The sequence below is a fragment of the Dromaius novaehollandiae genome, chromosome 6 (assembly GCF_036370855.1).
Source record: "Dromaius novaehollandiae isolate bDroNov1 chromosome 6, bDroNov1.hap1, whole genome shotgun sequence".
Taxonomy (NCBI): Eukaryota; Metazoa; Chordata; class Aves; order Casuariiformes; family Dromaiidae; genus Dromaius; species Dromaius novaehollandiae.
Window position 1 is genome coordinate 37,904,020 of NC_088103.1, and position 19,387 is coordinate 37,923,406.

General features: G+C 40.6%; 1 protein-coding gene across 8 annotated transcripts in view; it reads right to left on the reverse strand.

Annotated features, from left to right (window-relative positions):
• The window catches only part of GPAM (glycerol-3-phosphate acyltransferase, mitochondrial), a 46,220-nt gene extending 27,681 nt beyond the window's left edge, over nt 1-18,539 (reverse strand). For 2 of the 8 annotated variants that reach the window (XM_064514218.1, XM_064514217.1), the window contains exons 1-3: nt 5,743-5,871; nt 4,148-4,278; nt 1,989-2,111 (exon numbers count right to left, since the gene is read on the reverse strand). In XM_064514218.1, coding sequence (XP_064370288.1) covers nt 1,989-2,111; nt 4,148-4,278; nt 5,743-5,848 — 360 coding nt within the window. In that variant the 5' untranslated portion in view covers nt 5,849-5,871. Of the gene's footprint in view, nt 1-1,988; nt 2,112-3,006; nt 3,104-4,147; nt 4,279-5,412; nt 5,507-5,549; nt 5,706-5,742; nt 5,872-18,520 lie in introns of those variants that run through there. The other 6 variants (XM_064514222.1, XM_064514219.1, XM_064514221.1 and 3 more) reach the window with 6 other exon arrangements.
• Between the last annotated feature and the right edge of the window lie 848 nt (nt 18,540-19,387).

Consider the following 19,387-nt stretch of genomic DNA (forward strand, 5'->3'; position numbering starts at 1 on the left):
TAAGAGGGAACTTGAGGGTAAAGCTGATTTCTTAGACCTACACAGTATCACCAGTTAATATTCTCAAAGCTAGGTAGAACGTTCAGGCAAAGAGAAATTAAATGACTTGTTTCTTGGCCTCCCAAAAAATCAGCAGCAAAGCTGAGAGAGGAACAGAGAACTCCTGAGTCTGCTCCAGTGCTCTAACCTTGGCTATAATCTTGCTTTAAATAGGAAGTTCACCCTCCAGGTGTAACGTCACGCTTTAGCTTTTCCTCATTTAACTCTTCCCTGACCCTGTGCCAGGCGGAGGACGTGGTTCTGCGAGATGAATGAGCTCATGGAACAGCCCTCCGCCACCCGAAGGGAGAAGCCCAGCTCCCACCACCATATCCTACCCCTTCTGATTGAACACTAAGCCCCTACCTCTTAACGTGCACTAGCTCCAGCACGCATCACACCCCTCCTTGAGCAAATTTAGCTCAGTTAGCAGGCAGAAAACTAAGACGGGAAGAAAAAAAAAAAGCAGGTAGTTATCTGCTTAGTTAGTGAGCTTTATCCACTCACGGAAGGAGAGCAGGAAGGAGCGGGAGATGCAGAAGTGAGACTTCCCACTCGCAGCACCAGCCAGGTGTTAGACTGGCCCAGCCACTCGTGAAATCAGTCTCACTCATCCATTCTCCTTCCAAAACAGAGTTAACTAAGGGGCGGCTCAAAAAAGCATAACATCTGGAGTCTAGGACTAACATAAGTATCTGGTTTGCTATGGTCTGCTGCTAGAATGGCATTTTCTCCTTGTGGCAGAAGGCAGTACAGGGAAGAAAAAAAAAAAAAAAACAGGTCACGTGCCTTTCCTACGCAGGATCTTCCTTCTTAAGACAGGTAATGATTTTCTTTTTAAATGGACAAAATACAGAATGGGATTTTTCTTCCTACGGCGTAATTCCCAACTTGAGAGAAGCAGCCTAATTACTAACACAGCAATTACAAACCTGTAAAAGCTCAAGCCAGTTTTCCTGCACACCTCTATACAAGTCAGAACACTTAAATGTCTGTTAGAAGCAGACTCAGCTTATCTAATTGTCTTGCTGCCCATACCATACACTGTCTCCACAGCACATTTGGATTTCTATCCCATATCTGCGTGTTATTGCTGTAGTTTTGTATTCTGGTATAGGAATAAAGTGAACTAATAACTCTTCCTAGGTCAAAGGAATAACAAAATTATCATTTTAGTCCAGCCAATTATAGAGCTCAGTGCAAGGGGTAGCCAAGTGGAATTTAAAGCCTGCAGAACATGTACAGTTGAACTAAATAATGAACTGGTTGCAAACTATAATATGCCATTTATCAGCATTTTACATCTGCAGCTTATGGAAAGCCTGCCCAATGCAGTTCAATAAAGTCAGGGAAAAAAAATTATAAAGTCATTTTGTACAACCTCTCCAGTGCAACCATCTTGACACTGTGCCCAGCAAACAAATATTCTCATTACCATAACCAGCACTTCGTGTTGCCAGGTTGGGCAGACAAGCCAGGAGTTATCTGAGTGTAGAAAATCAAGCTGTCTTCTCAAGCATGGGACTGATCCCTTCAAGTTTGAAGGGGAACATACTACTTACTCTCAAAACTGTATTTATTCTGTGGATAGAGAATTAAGTGTCCTAAAGGCAAGCCTTTACACTTTTATAAGCATCAAATTCCAATTATTAATCTGGCAGAGCAGATGCATTTTTCATAAAATTTTACAGTGCTAATTCTGAAAAGCTGAGAGTATTCTGCAAGGAGTAAGTCCATACTGAAAAGCAGGAGACAAGTATCACAATATCTGTCCCATGCGTTCATCCCGTGACAAAGAAAATATAACTATAAACAAAAGAGAAAACGTGTTCCTTTACAAAGCAAGAACATTGCGACCTTAATTCTGAAGGTAAAAAAAACTACTGAAACTTCATTACACTGTAACTGTGCATTATCATCAAACATAATCCAGGCCATAATCTTCTTACCCGGCTCTGGGGAGTGCATACGTAGCAACATCGTCCCACAAATGGCCTTTTTCTGCCCAGCAGAGTCTCTTTCCATTTCAAAGTAGCTGCTCGAAAGAGAGTAGGCCTAGAGTTACACACTCCCTACGAAGCAAAAGACAATCATGTAAATATCCACAAACATATGCTTTACTGAGCACATGAAAACTTTGAATTAGAGGAGCTGCCATGCACTATAAAAACAAGTTACCTAAAACTAACACAAGTTTTCCCAAAATGTTTTCTAAAAAAAAAATATATATATATATATACAATCTCCAGATGATGAGATTTTAAAAATAAAACCAAAAATCAGTGTTGTACTTATATATCCTAAGCACGACAGCATTTTCTGATTTTAAAATAAATATTAACTCTAGTAAGAAATATCAAGGAAATTAACTGACAACTGAGAAAACAGAAAGAAGCAAACAGTAAATTACACGCTCAATAATGCAAAGGTGCTCATAATATAAGCAAAGTGTTTTAAACTTTTACTGGACAAGGCCCTGTAAAATTGCAAGAAAACTGAATGGACAGAAAACATTAACCCCATTGACTCTGTAAGCTCAGTTTCAGCAGTTTCACGCAAAAAGGATAAAAAAGGAACCACCACGCCTTCTCCAATGTTAGGCTGTCTTTTTAAAGGTTATTGAACTGAAAATCGAAAGTAACTTCATTCACAGAAAATATTCTTTTTGTTAGACCATAATGAAAATATTCCTAACTACAGGTTTTACACAAGCAAACGTGGATTGCTCCTATTAAAATCTCCTGAATTACTGCTTGCCTGAGAATGCATCATCTGGCCCACTAGATGCCAATTTTCTGAATCCTGTATTGTAAGTTTGTAACAGAAGAGAAGCCACGGGGAAAAAAAAAAGATGGTAAAATAAATTGAAATATGTTTAAAATAGCACAGTTAAGGGAATAATAGGGTGGAACCAGTACCTTAAACCAACATAAGAGTTAAAAAACACAAATATAGATCCTCATATACCCAGCTAGAAAGCCAGCCCATTCGGAAACAACCATGAAGTCAAGTGCAATGCTGAAGAGGACTAAAAACTGAAATGTGTGTGTATCAAATTTGGCAAGTAGCACGAATTGGCAGTTATTTCAAGACTAAAGAGTCCTCCATCTGAAATAAGTATCAAGGTGCTAAGCCTGGTCCAGTCCCTTCTCTATCACTGTCTGTAATACCAATTTCCCATTAATGGCATTGTAACAAAAATGTCTTCCTCCTGCTTGCCTCCAGGCCCTGACTAAATTCACTACTACTTTCCTTACAATCTATCTCTTTTGCTTGCCTGCCTTTATCCCACTCTCTTTCACAAATCCTCTTGGTTACTGCAGCTTGCTCAGTCTCATGGCTCCTACGTCAAGGCAGGTAGAAGACACAGCTGCCAAGACATCTGCCCTTTCCCTCAACTCTGACCATGTCTCCAACTCTTCCTCCGTATCAAGTTCAACTCCTCCTCTCCAGAGCAGCGTCTAACTCTGCACCCAATCTGTGCTTCAAAACCAGCCAGTACAAGGCCAGTCCCCATGCAGCTTTTCATGCTCCACCCAGCCCTCTCTATAGTCATTGCCTCTTCGCCTCCTTCAAATCCCAAGTCTCAACACAGGACACAGACTTTTAATAGCTCCTTTTTTATATCCACCAAATTTTCTCTGCCTCCTGTATTGCATGAATAGCTCCAGCTATAACGGCTACATGACCACCCATCTTCAGCCTCACACTCCTTTTCACCTGAGCTTTTAAAACCACCACATCCTTCAGGAGAGCAGGCAGACTTCTGTTTGACTTTAATCTATTACAGAATGGAACTTTGATCATTTACTGCCATATAAAATGATTAATAACATCATACCAGGACACTACAGGACTGCTAACAGGGTTTGATATGAAGGTTTTTCCTTTCTAGCAACATTAGTCTTAGACACAACACTGAACTGGTGGTTTCTCCTCACACTTCAAGTTATATTGAGAAGAAAACTATATCATGCATAAAAGAGATACAGTGCCTTATCTCAAGTCTTCACAGTATGAATGAATAAATAAATAAATAAAAGGTCATCTTCAACTTGAAGTAAAAATAAGACAAAAATGGCCAGCTGCATTCAAAACTCGTACTTACCCATTCTTCACTGGAATGCTTACATCTACTGATACTGCACTCCGCGGAGGCGGACAGGTAAGAAACATCTATTGTTCCAAGGGACAAGGCAGTTTCATCCATGACACCCAACTTGAACTGAAGACCAGAAGCTGCAAGATAAATAAATAATTTTTTTTTATATATGTGTGTGTGTGAGTGCGTGTGTGTGTGTAAACCATACATGGTTTAAACTATTCAGCCAAAAGGATACGTATTTCAGCCACTTCCAAAAGTTTACTACTCTCTTGCATTACATGACCTCACTCTTTCATCATGTCTCTCTCAAGGACACCTATCATTTGTAAAACTTTTCTTTAATATTCTCTCCCAATCCTATCTCACAGAAGATTTCATATGTCTGACCTCACTGTAGCCAAACCAGTTTTCAAACTCTTTGAAGGAAAGGATGCACTGTACGAATGCATGCCTAACTCTGAACACGCTGCTGACTGAAGTGACGTTGTAGATTAAAAAGCAGTAAGAAGTCCAAACTTGCATAATGATTTTTAAATTGAAGTTTTACAGTTCATAGAGAAAACAGAATAATTCTCCCTCAGCCAAACAAAACGGTAGGCCAAATACACCAAAAGAACTCAGCACTATATCGCACATCTGCAAAGGTAGACACATTAAACCGCTTTGCTGTGGAGCTCTACGGAAAAAGACTCCTCGCATTTTAATCAAGGAAAACAGTGAAGTGCCAACGCTGCCTCTTCAACCCGTTACTGCAGTGAAACTGTTTTATGTCCCCGATGCTATAAGACTTCCAGGAATAAGACTGTTCCCAACCTGTGTGTTAACATTTGCAAGAGCAAGGCCTAAATTTTTAGTCCAGCATTTTACTTTACTTGCAGTCCTCCCCAAACCCATAGCCACAATACTCTCCTGTAACATCTCCATGTGCAAAGCTCCCAGCACGAGCTGCAGTTTGAGGTAGCATATATATATATATGTACGTATGCACATACTTATCTCGACACTGCCCAAGCGCATAAGTTATCCTTTTTTTGTTTTCCCCGGATCTCAGGTTTACCTTGCTTCTCATTTTACTGGGGCTCGGGCAAATTAATACTTAACTATTCAACAAACACAACATAACGCTCATGAGTGCCTAAGCAGCGAAAGCGAGACACATCCTCCAACCCTGCCCAAAGTCACCTTCGCGGCACTTGCGCACGGAAAACACGGGCTTTAAAAGGCAGCTGATTAAAAGCCTCTCCGGCCATCAGCAGCTCTACACGTACCTCCAACAGACCCCGCTCCTCCAGCGCTCACGCTGCCCAGGCGCCGCAGCCCGCCATCCCCGCGCGGCTCCCGCTCCCGGCCCCGGCCCCGGCCCCGGTCCCGGCCCCGCCGCCGCCGCGCCCCGCCCCAGCCTCACCCGGCGCGGCGCTGCCTCACCCGGCGCGGCGCTGCTCCGACCCGGCCCGGCCACGCGCGCTGCGCCCCGAGGCCCCCGCGCCGGGCGCACCAGTGCTCCGCGCTGCAGCCCGCGCCCACATGCCGGCGCCCCGCGGCGGCACCGCCGCAGCGCAGCGCTCCGCCCCGCCCCGCCCCGCCCCGGCCCCCCCTACCTGCGGCGCCGGCCCCGCAGCGACGCGCCGGCCCCGGCTCTGCCCTCCCGCCGGCCGCGTGCGGCGGCGCCGCGCCTGACGCGACTTCCTGAGCGCCCGTCGCCATGGAGCGGCCGCGCCGCCCCCTCCCGGCCCGGCGCCGCTGCCCGGGGCCCGGGGCGCCGGCGGGGAGCTCTGCGGGGCGGCCGGGGCCGGGGCGGCCGGGCCGGGGCGGCTCGGCTGCCGCGGGCGGCGGGACAGCGGCAGAAAACTCGGGACGGGCATCGACCCGGCGGCTGGCCTTGCGGCAGAGCCAGCTGGTCTTCTGCTGGATGCAAAAGTAAATGTTGATTGAGATTGCTGCAGATAAACAAACACGGCCTCGTGGTATTTTTTGGCTTTGGCAGTCTCGAACTGTTTAAATATAGCCTTTCTGCGGCTTAATTTGAGTTACATACACAGGGAGAGACTAATACCTGCATTTCCCTCCAAACGTGTGATTCCTCACTGTTACTTAGAACAGTGCAACATAGGTACAAAGTGACAAAATATAAGACACCATTTTATGCTAATGTAAGTATGCCACATACACTTTTTTATGTCATACAAGAAGATATTTTCCTTCTGGCTGTCATTTTGAGTTTATCACAAGTAAGAAGAGCTTCTCACACATACAGAGGAAAATGCATAATAATAATAACAATAATAATAATAATAGTAATTCCAAGCAAGCAATCCACACTGCTACTTGCATGCATGAATTGCCTTATACCCCATAACTGAATGCACCCAGGAGAATATCATGGAGCTATTACAGTTGATTACCTTATGAAGAGTCTTCCTCAGTTAATGGGCCAGAAGTGATTTTGGGTCTGAATTTCCCTCCATTTAAGGCCCAGCAACAAAAGAGAGTGCACTGTGATGCAAGGTGGACTTTGGAGTGAAAGATGTCTGTCTTTCGAATTACAAAAATATAGCAATAAGATACCATCTAGTGAAACATACAGTTCTTATAAAAATACTGTTTTTCTGCATAATACCAAGTGCCTGAGCAAAGCACCACTTTCAGGGCATCATATTTTGCGTACTGAAAGTACAATATCCAATTGTGGTTCCTACAGCACATTCACATCCTGAACTTTTCCCCAATTTTTTTCATCTTGGCCAAGAATTTCAAATTTGGTTAGCGGTTCTGTGTTTTTCCGTTCTCATGAAGGAGCATTAGTTCAAATAAGTAGTTTTTCACTGATTGATTTACTGAATTTCAGCAAGGGACAGTAGATTCTGGTTTCATTTGTGTGGACTGAAGCTAAATGGATTTGTAACTACCCAGAATCTAGCCCAAGAGGCCATCTATATGAAGAGAAAAATTACATCAGGGTTTAATTGCTATAGAGTACCAGTGCTCCTGTCAGATTAGTGTCATCTCAATTATGACATCCTAATCTCAATTTCACTTGCATAACGAACATCTTGTTGACTCAGTAGAATTATGGAGGACAGAGAAAGAAATGGCCGTCTCTGCTGCTGTGGACTCGGCCAGTTAGCTGGGCCACATCCTGCACGCAGGACTGAATGCAGCGTATCCTAAGTGGTAAAAGCGTGCGTCAAAAGGGAAAACTACGAGAAAACTGAAATCCAGTGCTCTATCACTTATTTCTGTACTTCCATTTACATTACAGAAGTAGCCAAGGGCCCAACATAGTGATCCAGCCCTCATCCTGCTCAGTAATTTGCTTCCAGGATGGGTCCATTTCTGCAACTGGGACAGCATGCGATAAGGGGAACCCATAGCTGTGACTTAAGCTACAGAACTGATCTCAAAAATCAGATCAGAGGAAACGGTTCAACAACTGGATCACATGAAAATTGAATACAAAGAAACAGGCTTCACAATAAATATTTATATCTAGAGTTTAGGAAAATGTATGAAATGGAGTTAAAATTCTTATTAGTGTTGTCTAATCATTTCATTGCTCCATTGCATTTGCATTTTTACTTGAAAATTTACTATTAGGTACTTTACATTATAAAGGACCATTAGTATTTCTTACATGCAGTTTTACCTTCTCTAGGTATAGAATTTATTCGATGTTTTTCCCCTTTCATATAGTATTTACTGTCATAACACAGGATCAAACAGTGCACTGGTTCAGCATACTGTGATGTAACCCAGAGCAAACTCTCAGTCACGGAGTGTAACACAAACTGAACTGCACTGTATTTTAAATTCTAAAGATAAACTGTAATACATTCAGAATCTAGTAAGGGTCTTTTGGCACTTTTTTTTCCATGCACACCCTTTTCCCCTGGTGTATTTTTTCAGGTTGCAAAAAAATTATTTCCGTGATATAAGTAATACTGGAACAATTGTCTTAGCCACAATGGTGTTTTCATCACTTTATGCAGTCTCTAGGGTCTGACTTTATCATCACTTATGAGAAAAATGCTTAGGCTATTTTCTACATTGTTTTGGAAAGAACAGTAAATAGATACTGTTTTACTCAAACATAGCTTATTCTTTGTAATCAAAAAAGAATTTTGCTTCTGATATGATTGTAGTTTCCTAGTTTTTCTAACCTTACTGAACTGTTGGCTTGTTATAAAATAAATCCAGAGATAATTTTGTCACTCATCTGAAAAGGATGAAGAATTAGTCCAATGGCAATTGCAGCTCAGCAAGGTCTTTTAACAGGACACGCTTGTATAAATCCTCAGGCTTAGTAGTAAAATCTCATTTCAGCATTCAGAGCTTGATGGTGATGCTGTGTTGCTATGGAATCGAGCAAATGGGGAAAATTTTGGAATGCCCGAAAGGAGCAGGCTTTCAGAGCTTGCATGTGTCCCAAAAGCTCAAATACCGCTGGGCCCCGAGTCCAGAAAAGAGACTCTGTCCTGCTTCTGTCGAAGTCAGTGGGAGGCTTGCCACTGCTCTCAGCGGGAGTGGGAGCATGCCCGAGTTTTGCAATACATCTTTTTAAACTTCTTAAGATGAGGTGTTTACTGTGCTAGTGAGGCCAGTGAGTGGATTTGCAGATGATGGCAAATCAGCAGATGCCTGGCTCTGTGTGAACTAACTGCAAACCGCATTGTGCGCACTAGTCCTCGAATGAGAAAAAGCTGGCAAGATTCATCTTTTTTAAATAAGGCTTAGTCCTTCCTTTGTTTAAATGCCTCACTGGCTTCCAGAGGAGTGCAACAAAGTATCTCTTTGCTAGACAATGCTGTGGGTAGGAGGAGGGAGAAGGGAGAGGGGGATTTCTTTTTAAATAGGGTCTATCCCTGCTCTGTGCTCCAGCTAGCTTTTAGCGATTCCCATGATGTCACTTTTAGTAATGGAGACATGTTTACAAAAGAGTACACAGCATCCTGTTTAAAAAGAAACTTGCAACCCAGGGAGTGCTACAAAAGTTAGGAAACCAAAAACTGGGCGAGGAGGCAGTAAAGATACATACAAAGCTCCTTTGTCTGCCGTGATCGGACTTGACCTCACATGACTGTGAACAATAACGACTGTGCAATCTGGCAGTCACAGAACTCAGTGTCAGCATTATTGCTTTTGGTATACAATATATTAAAAACATTTGAGAGTGGCAACAGGCCATGAAATGGACTGATAATATTGTACAAAGAAATGGTTTGGCTATGCTTTTTATCCCCTTTCAAGACAAATGATTCCGTCTCATCTATTTCATCTCCCTTATCTTGAGAACAAATACAAAATTCATTAAGAGTACAGTTACTCTCTGCTATGTAATACAGAACATTGTGTTTCTGCAATTTCTTTCCATTCAAACATCATCTTTGTTACTGTAATCTTGAAAAGATAAGTGCATTTCAGCCAAAGCTGCTCCTAGCTTTTCCCTTGAATTTGTTACCCGCATTAGTACAAAAAGGGCTTTTGTTCTAACAGAAAGCATTACTGGATTAAAACTAGCACAACTAACTTCTAAACTTGCAATCATGGCACCATTCATCTATTAAGCAATTACACACATACCTATATTACGTACAAGTGATCAGGGATACTGACTGCCAGAATCTGGGACAAGATTCTCCCATACGCAGACCTTAATCAGCATCTAGCACAGCAGTGCAAATTTCCCCGTTCCTTCATCTTCCTAGAGAGAAGGTCCCTGCACGGGACAAGCGGGAAGTTTTGTAAAAGTGGTTATTTCAATTCTCTGCTTTTGTTTGTTGAGACAATTTGCAAAGTTGATATTTTATCTAAATATTGATTTTATCTGAAAAATAACACAAGAAGGATGAAATGACTAATTTATTGTATATAGGCCATAGATGATTTTGGATACATAAAAATATTAGCCATTTGTAAATCATTAAAAATTACCATACAAGACTGGTTATATAAAGGATAAATCCAGTTTTGTGTTTGCAGATATTTCAAGTTCTACTAATGGCTTTATTTTATGTCAAGGTCAATTGACTTCTTGTTGCCAAGTCCCTGCAGAAGACAGTACAACGAACAGTTTCCTCTGATTCAGTTCCCCCACCAGGAACACAGAGCTGCTTTCTGTCCCTCCAAAGAAACAACCAAGGAAATTTAGAAATAAAGAAATCAGAGTTGAGGGAAGTATGGACCATTTTGAAAAAAAAAGGAATATTATAAATTATGATCTTATCAAATTTGCTGTGACTCATCTGTGAAGGACTGCAACATCCCTGTAGAATAACACAATCCCTAGTTACCATGAGATGCCAGACAAGTCCTTCATCAGTGTCTTAAAAGGAAGAGATTTTCACTGCTCAGGTTTGCTCTGTTTAGCAGTTGACAGGTTTACAAGGACTTTTCAGATCTTATAACTCAAAGCTCTGTAAAGATTGGCAGTTGGGATCATAGGCAGCTCTTTCAACTCACAGTGCACAAAGCTCCTTGCAGCAGGTTATACGACATGGGTTTTGAATCGCATGGTGTGCCATCCCTCCCCTCTGTTACAGGTATTCAGGAGAGTGCTATTTTGCAGTGCACAGTGCTTGACTGTCTCCAGAGTCCAGCCCCTCTCCCAGCCTGGGAGCCCCGGTGCCAGACCCAGCAGATCACAGACCGGCAGCATCTGGCCCCTGCAGTCCCACAGAGCAGCAGAGGCGTTGGTACGGCACTGGCGAGGCGCGAGCTGTGGGCGCTACGGGATGCGCCACTGGAAGAGTCATAATGCCTTTGATATGAAAGGCATGAGACCTGCTCATGGGAAGTTATGGCAGGATTTTTAGAACATCTTTTGAAAACACCTTGGAAAAGTTAAAGAGTATCAGAAGTCTGTTAAACAACCTGATGCAAACAACATCCTCCCCGGGACTACTGCACACTCCAATGAAGGCACTACAACCCCCAATATTTTGCTGTCTCTGAGCTGATTATTTCCTCTGCAGACCAAGAGCCATCTCCAAAGGTCAAAAACAAACAAACAAAACAAAACAAAAAAAAAAAACAAACAAAAAACCCTCCAACAGATTTACATAGGTAAACACAGAATGGGTTCACTGATTTTGGTTTTGCAAAAGGTAAACAGGAACTAAAAGTTCCCATAGATGTCTAGATATATTTCTTTTTTGTAAGTCAGTCTCTCATATATACATGGTCTCCTGGCTTTAGTTTGTTGTAATTATGTATAATTGGTTTTATGTAACTGAAATTTTGTCTGTGAATGCAATAAAGAAAAGATAAACTATAAATTTGTTTCTGCACTACAAAATTAACTGAGAACCCTGACAAAAGCAATTTTTTGCCTTTGGTCTTCTCTTTGCAGTAATCTAGCTACGCCAGTCGTTGCATTTTAATTCTGACATTCAAATCATGTTGAGTGATTTTCCCACAGCGTGTTTCCCAAACAAAAGCATTTTTTTCCTGCTCCCACTGATGTGTGTCCTAGATCTGGGAACTGCAGAAAAATATTCTTGTTTAAGTCCCAAGACTGAGCCAACAATTGTATTATAGTGCTAGATTTCACAAACTATCAGTGATCATTTGACCAAAATGATACCGATTGATCAGGCAGAAGGATATCTGGTCAGTTATTAAGTAACAGCTATTCAGTTCACAACCGCATAAATCCTACTTAGGTGTTTTTGGTTTTGGGTGTTGGGGGAGGGGTAATTATTTGAAGCATTACCCGATACTTTCGCAAGCTCCTTCCACCTTACTGGCAGCAGCAATCTTTTATGTGTATACCCTGAACTATTAAATTGCTTCATTATTCCAGGGTGAATATCAGAGTTATTGAAAAGGATGCCGTCTCTTGCAAATGATCTCTTTGCAGCTCTGTCCTTTCCACTTTACAAAACGATAGTGCATATTACCAGCTCAGGAACTTCCACACGGCCATGCTTCGCTTCAGGAACATTACATGGGGCATAGCATGACGGGGGGTTCATAAAGCTATTTGTCAGCTTCACACAGTCACTCCACAGATCTTTCAGATTTAAGATAATGCAGGTCATATACTCCTTGTTTCTTCCTACTTCACTTTCCCCTTTCTTTTTCTGCATACCAGGGCTAGCATAAGTGTTTTTTGGACATTTTTTGTTTGTTTTACCCTTATATGCAGCAGGAGATTATGATACAGGTTCCCTGCAGCAGAGGAAAATAACCTAGGCCATAAGACAGAAGTATTCTGAGACAGCTGTTTGGGGGAATGAAGTGAAATGATTGATGGTTCTCATTAGGAGCTAATCAATCTTACCTGAGATACAAGAGAAGGTTATATCAGCTTCTTCCTTTAAAACATTTGTTTTTCAGCACCACAGAACTGAAAAAAAACACTATTTTATCTAGCATAAAAAATTGGTCAAATTTGAGCACCTAATCCATCATCGCCATTTGTTAAAAGTTCACAGTAGCTCTGGTAACATAAAATCAGAATTCTGCTTTAGTGGCCAGCTTAGGCTGGGTGTGCATCTGCCTCCAAGTCTTCCTTACAAGAACAGTTTTTCCTCTCATTTTCTACCTATATTATTGCAGTGTCATCAGGATCAAACAGAGCTGAGTGCTGTTTATCCAGCATTTTTCACAACACTACTTTCTCCACATTTTCACCTATCACATTTCTCATGCATGTTTTTGTGGATAGTTCTTATTCAGTATTTCTCACATGTCACAAAAGGTTAGAACATGCTAATGAAGTTCATGAATAATAAAAGTTTGGGAAGCACTGCCCATAAAATGAGAATCAAAATTGGATGATCTTAGGGACCAAAGTAATAGAAATGGGATGAAATGCAAGAGTGCACCTAGGAACTAACAGCATTTTATTTTAAGTTGTCATTACAGTCAATTAGAAATGGTAAAAAAAAAAAAAAGAAAAAAAAAAAGAAAAACGCTTTAAGTTGATCATAGTGTGAGCGTGAGCCACCAGCCAGGTGCCATGTGAGAAAGACAAGTATTTCCCACAATATTTCCAACAAAACTAAAACATATCCATGCATTATTAGGAAGTGTCATTATTAGGAAAGGTATAAAACCTCATCCACAATACTGCGTTCAGTGTGGATACCCATCTTCTAAACAGATGACTTGGCACTGTAGCAGGCACAAAAGAGGGCTAGCAGAATAATCTTAACATGTTTATGGTGATTAAAGAAACAAAGACCAAGAGAGGCTTCCTTCTGGAAATTCATGAGAGGAAGCACCATTTGGGGAAGAAAGCCTCTGTGAGGTAGGAGGTAAAGTTGGCAAACACTGAGAAACTGAATAAGCACTGGCCAGACTGGAAACTGGGGAAGGCTCCTACCCAGTTAAGTAATTTCTGGAACAGCTTCCAACAGGACAATGGGGCAAATATCAGCCTCAGGTCCAATCTACATCATGGGATCATCCAGATATTTCTGTTCATTCCTAGTTCCATTTTAGCTCCTCTAGTTGACTATTAGTGTACCTGGGCCAGGAAGTACCACCAATGACAAAAGAAGGAGCAAAATTTTGTAGTTTGTTTACACTAGGAAGACAGGGTGTAGCTAAAAATGTCTTAGCTACTATATTTTAACTAATATTTCAAGCACTAGCATAGATATCTGCTCATGCTCCACCCTCAAAGTGAGAGTCAATATATTTTGAAACATGATTTATTTTCTAATCTGGGCGTTGTTAAATCTCACATAGCCTGGGTCACACAGTTCTGGAGAAAAAGTCATCCATATCTCTGTACTTGCAACATCTGGAAGCAGGACAGTGCTTGCTACAATCATGATCAAAGAGCCGGAGAGCCATTTGGCAACACCGTGGTCAGTAGCATGATCCACTCCCTCCCTGTCTCTGTCCCATCTGTCCCCCTGGTAAAGCTACAGCATGTGGCTTCTGACCGCAGAGGTGCCGCATTTTGTATTCATGCAGTCAGTTTCTGTGAAGAATTGAAGAAGGTTCCTTGCAAAGGAAAATGTTCATTTTCAGAGGACCACAGAGGAAAATATATGATAGGGATGGGGAATATATGGTGGATGGGGAATTCCGATGAAGAAATGCCTTAAACCTAACTTTTGGGGTTTGCTTTGGGAATTCAACATCAATCATCTAGAAAGATGTTAAATTAATGTTAGAGAAGGAAAAGAGGTAAATGTTACTATAAGTAAACTTGCACATTTCAAATTACAACTGTCTACAAATCTTCTGATTTAGATTTAGACAAATATTTATTTCATTTTCATTTTCGTTACACTAAGATACTCCCCTAATCTCGAGTCTCTTCAATATTTTTCCGTTTTAGGCTAGATTCTATTTAAAGTAATGTCCAAGACATCTTTAGACTCTCTCTCCCCAATCCAGATCCTGATTTAGCCTAATTAAAATTCACTTAAATACAAGAAAGAGGACTAACACAGTAGATGTTGTATAAAATCAAAATACCTCATGGCTTTTGACTGTGCAAGTCTTGTTCTAATGTCTTTTCTGTGTACACATTATCATATTTTAGCCAATCTAGACCAAGATTCTTGTGATGTCTTCACAAAAGTCTGTCGCTAAACTCACACCAACATGAGGAGAGCTGCATCACACTGTTACGTGCATCCTTATATACTATATTAAAACACAATCACAGCTACATACTTTCTGAGGCCTATCTGAACTTTTACAGGCTTCTATATTAATCAAGCTCTGCAACATTTGGTTTATGTAGGGAGGATTTTAAATAATGTAGAATTAGTTCAGCTGAGAGTAACCACTGAAACCATGCTTACCCTGTCAGCTGTGATTTCTGCAGGGACTGCAATCTATGCATCGTTACGTAACGGGCATTAAGAACCAGTTACACAACTTAATGCAAACACCACCAACAGCTGAAAACTCATGGCACAGACAGGTTCTTGAGTAACAGTCAAAGCAATGCCAGAAAGCAAATTCTACCTGTAGAAAACTTTTTCCACGTTAAATGCATTTCAAGAGATGCTCTGAGTTTTTTGGCTGCTGGTAGGCAGATAGTTTGCAAGCCTTAATATGGTCTGCCACAAAATGGCACTTTATTCTAAAGCTTTTATCCTTCAAAGCCTGCTAATATAAACTTTGACCAACACTCACAAAAAATGTGTGTGCAGTGCAACTCACATATCTTTACTGATTGCAATATGAAACTTCTGGTCTAAAACAAACAGATCATTAGGAAACAGATACCTCTGTGCACTTAGGTTGCTTAGGCTTTTCTCCTCTTACCATCCCTTACTTCACTCGCTGTTCACATGCTTTGAGTTTGATGTGCAAATGTGCCTTTGTAGTTCCAGGGCCTTGCAGCTTTCTCAAGTCTAGCATGGATGAAAAACATTTCTCTGTGTGCAAAGATTATGAAAGTGTGCATTGATTATAACCGTTAATTCAGGCAATACTTTCATCTAGGATATTAACTTAGATAAAAGGGTATGTCTAAACTGAGACAGTTATGCCCATGGATGTGTGTGTTCTAACTCCAAGAAATGTTACTCAATTATCTTTCTACTAATTTTGAAATATTGTTACAATTTGGTGTATTTTTTTGATAAATAAACCTCATTTTGTACAAAACAAGCATTCCCAAACCTCTTTCAGATAAGTTACACTGCAGTACTCAGACACTGAGCTGCCATATAGACTATTTTATGGGACAGAAAGAAACAGAAAGAAAATGCATCATTGCTTTGGGGTTTTCTGGTTATAGCACACTAATGACAAAATATCTCAGTTGTGATGTCTGCAGCAATAGGGAAAAGGAAAGCAGGCATTGACATTTGATGGCACTTACAAGTATTTCACTTCTTTCCAGTTCTTAGACTGAAGTGAAGAGTAAGGAACCAATGTGACTAGTTTGTTTATTCCCAATCTGAAAGCCCAAACAGCTTCACACACCACCTTGCTGATGCAGTAAAAGACACTGATAAAACAACTCAAAACAGTATTGTGCATATGGATTAGAAGATACCTGCAAAGATACCCAGATTAGAGGCAAAACTTGCACATGCATTCATCTCAGTAGCAATGATACTAAATGGTCCCATTCCCCTCCTCCATGCCCAAATGCTTGTTCCCACTGCTGCAAAGCCATCCTGCTGGCCCAGCCACAGAGGCAGGGGAAGGGTGGGAGGAAGAGCTGCGAGAGGCGCAGGAGCTGTGCAAGGTCGCACTGCCATTGAAAGAAATATATGCGTAGCTGTGCTCTAAGCATCCTATCTTACTCGCGAGGAGCATAAACAGCAGGGAGGGAGTGCCCCAGGAGGAAAACAGACTTAATGGAGAATGAGGTCAAATCTGGGCTTTAAGAAGTACATTCTTTACATGACTATCCAGGTTAGGCTTGGTTTTGTTTTCTGGAAGGTGAAAAAGGGAAAATAACTTAAATGCTCAGAATATCCAATTTCCCACATTTAAATTCCCAGTTAAAAATGTTTTTCTTGAACCAGGTATTTTCCTAAATGTGATGTTTTGCTACAGGTTACATCCAATCCAGCCATGCATGCAAACAATACAATTATATCAGTCAGCAACCTTTTTTTTATGGAATAGGTTTCCTAGGTGGTTTCTACTACCTACAGTTTGGCGTCCAGTATACTCTGATATAGATTATTTTCCTTCCTTGCAAAAATCAACTTATCATTGTGGCACAGTGTCAATCACTAATGGCACAGTGCCATTTTATCTGCATATACTGAGTTAAAACTTCTGCATATAAACTAAGGATCTATGAATACAGAAGAATCTGGGAAATATGATGAAATATTTATTTAATATCTTCTGAGTTACTTTTACCTCCATCTCTTAATTTTTAAATGCTTCTTTGTGTTGTGCTTATTGCAGAATTGTCTGTCATCTACAGCATTCTAATTGCATTGCTTTAACTAACAGGTAAGTATGAAACATCTCAACAGACTTACTTTTAATTGGGGATTTTCCTTCCTTGATTAAAAAAATAAAGGAACATATGCAAAGGCAGCTGGAAAGCAGGCCATGATTCTGCAAGGCATTAAGCTGCTCTGCCCCAAACAATTCAATCCACTCTGACCATTGTAAGAGACCAGAGAACCACCCAGAGACCAGTTCCCACCCTTCCCTCTGCCTGCTAGCGTCCTGAGCACCGTACAGGATCTCTAGTTGCATTTGCTTTTCCTTTAATGCAGAAAACTAACAATGAAATAGTGCGTTATCACATCCAACAAGTGCTTCCAAACGCATGGTCATGAACAAGGACATGAATGAGCTCTGCCTGGATGAAGCCTGATTCATATTTAGAGGGGAAATAGCCAGGAGATGTGCCAGAGATGATCTCTGTCGCCTGCTATTTTATCTATCTGTTTTGCTAAGGCATTTACAAGGCTCCTATTACTATGATGCCTGGATACACAGGAACATACAGCTATTCTTACAACACCCAAATAGGGGAGGAGAGACTGTGTGGTTTATCTCAGGTCAGAAGTTTGAAACAGAACAGATCATTATACAAATTTCACAAGCTCTTGATCACTAGAGGATGTTTACCTACAATGTTTATATAGATAAACACCCTAGCCCCATTCTCAAAGTATCCAAGTGCCTCTTAGATATTTATGCTAACAATAAATGGTCAAGATTTCCTATCTTGGAGCTTTTGTTGGACATGAACCAACAGTTGAAATGAACCAATGTTTGACTCAGATTGGCTTCTTCTGGTGAACATCAAATGTTCTTCAGCATAGCTGTCAAGATAAATATATTTCATAACAAGACTTCTAAATTTCTATTTTAGTTGATCATTTTAGTTACAGTGATTAGTAAGACTATTTTTTGGCCACTGCGTATGCACTCAGAAAATGGTGTTCATTTCTATTAAATGAAAATGTTACTAACTCATTCATGCCTTTAGGTTTTCAAAGTTAGTCTATTAGAACATGCTATATGTTCTGCCTATCAGAACAGGTAGCAAAGCTACACCTAAAATTAATTGAGAAGCAAAATATATCTGTTTACTTATGTCAAGAAGTTATCTCCAGGATATAAATATATTAATATGATCTTGTTAATTTACTGAAGCCAGCTGTGAGATTTCTGCTTAGGACATGTGTTTACATCTACCATGAGTTCAGCAAATTCAGGCTGATGGTTGAATAAATGCAAAAGGTAAAAATGGTACATATTGCCTGGGAGCTGGAACATAGACTCTCATTTAGAGATGCCCACTGCTGGCTGGCTGGCTAACTCAGTACATGTCCCTCAGTCCATAATGTCTATACACCTGCTTTGCCAGAGATGAAGAAACAATGCTCCTCTTTTTACAATCCTTTAAGAATTCCCTATGATACCACACAGCCAGCATGTTTATGATTGTTATGTGTAAAATGGCAAAGTACTTACCTATCTGGTAGGATGTTGGGAAAGATAATTAACTGTTGTTTGGAGAAGCCCTTAGGATTGCTGAACAGAAATCCCTGCAAGAGAGAGGAAGATACGATCCACTGACACTTGGGTAATAAACGCCCATGATATCACCCCTGTGGCCTTTATAAGCAAGACTGGATTACTCAAAATTAATAATGGGTTTGGACAATGTGTTCAGTATGTTGACATCTTTTCCTCTAGAACACTTAGTATTCCTGTTTAATCTAAATATTTCTTTTCATCTAGTACCATCCTTCTAACCTAGACAAAATCCTCATGATAGAATACGCAATGAGAAAAGGTACTGAAGGAAAGGCATTGGAGAACGAAAAAAGCATCATCAAGTTCCAGATGCCAAAGACACTTTCTGCAGCAGCACCACTGCAGAAGTGTAATGAAGGATGTTTTCATCATGTATTTAATAAATTTCTATTTTTAATGCCCACTGGCATTGATGGTAATGATACTAGACAATTTGACACAATGTACCTATTCAAATGGCTTTGGGAAGCTGCAGTCTTCACCTTTCATATCTTCATGCTGAAATATCATGATGGCTATTTCAATCATAACCAGTTTGAGCTTTCAGATTTATTACACTAGCTTTAACTTGGTGTTGTCAGATCTAAGAGCCAAACAATTACAAAATGTTAATAACAGGTTTTAATAATGCCTTGCTCTACAGCCGGAAGGATATTTTTGCATGAAAGAATGTATGAAAAGTATTATATAAATGTTAGTCTTTATGGGAATTTTTGTAATTCTTTGTTTTTGTTCAGTGTATGTATCCATATTGTTCAGTTCTGGTTTCATCTAAAAACATGAGAAATTTTGACCTGATCA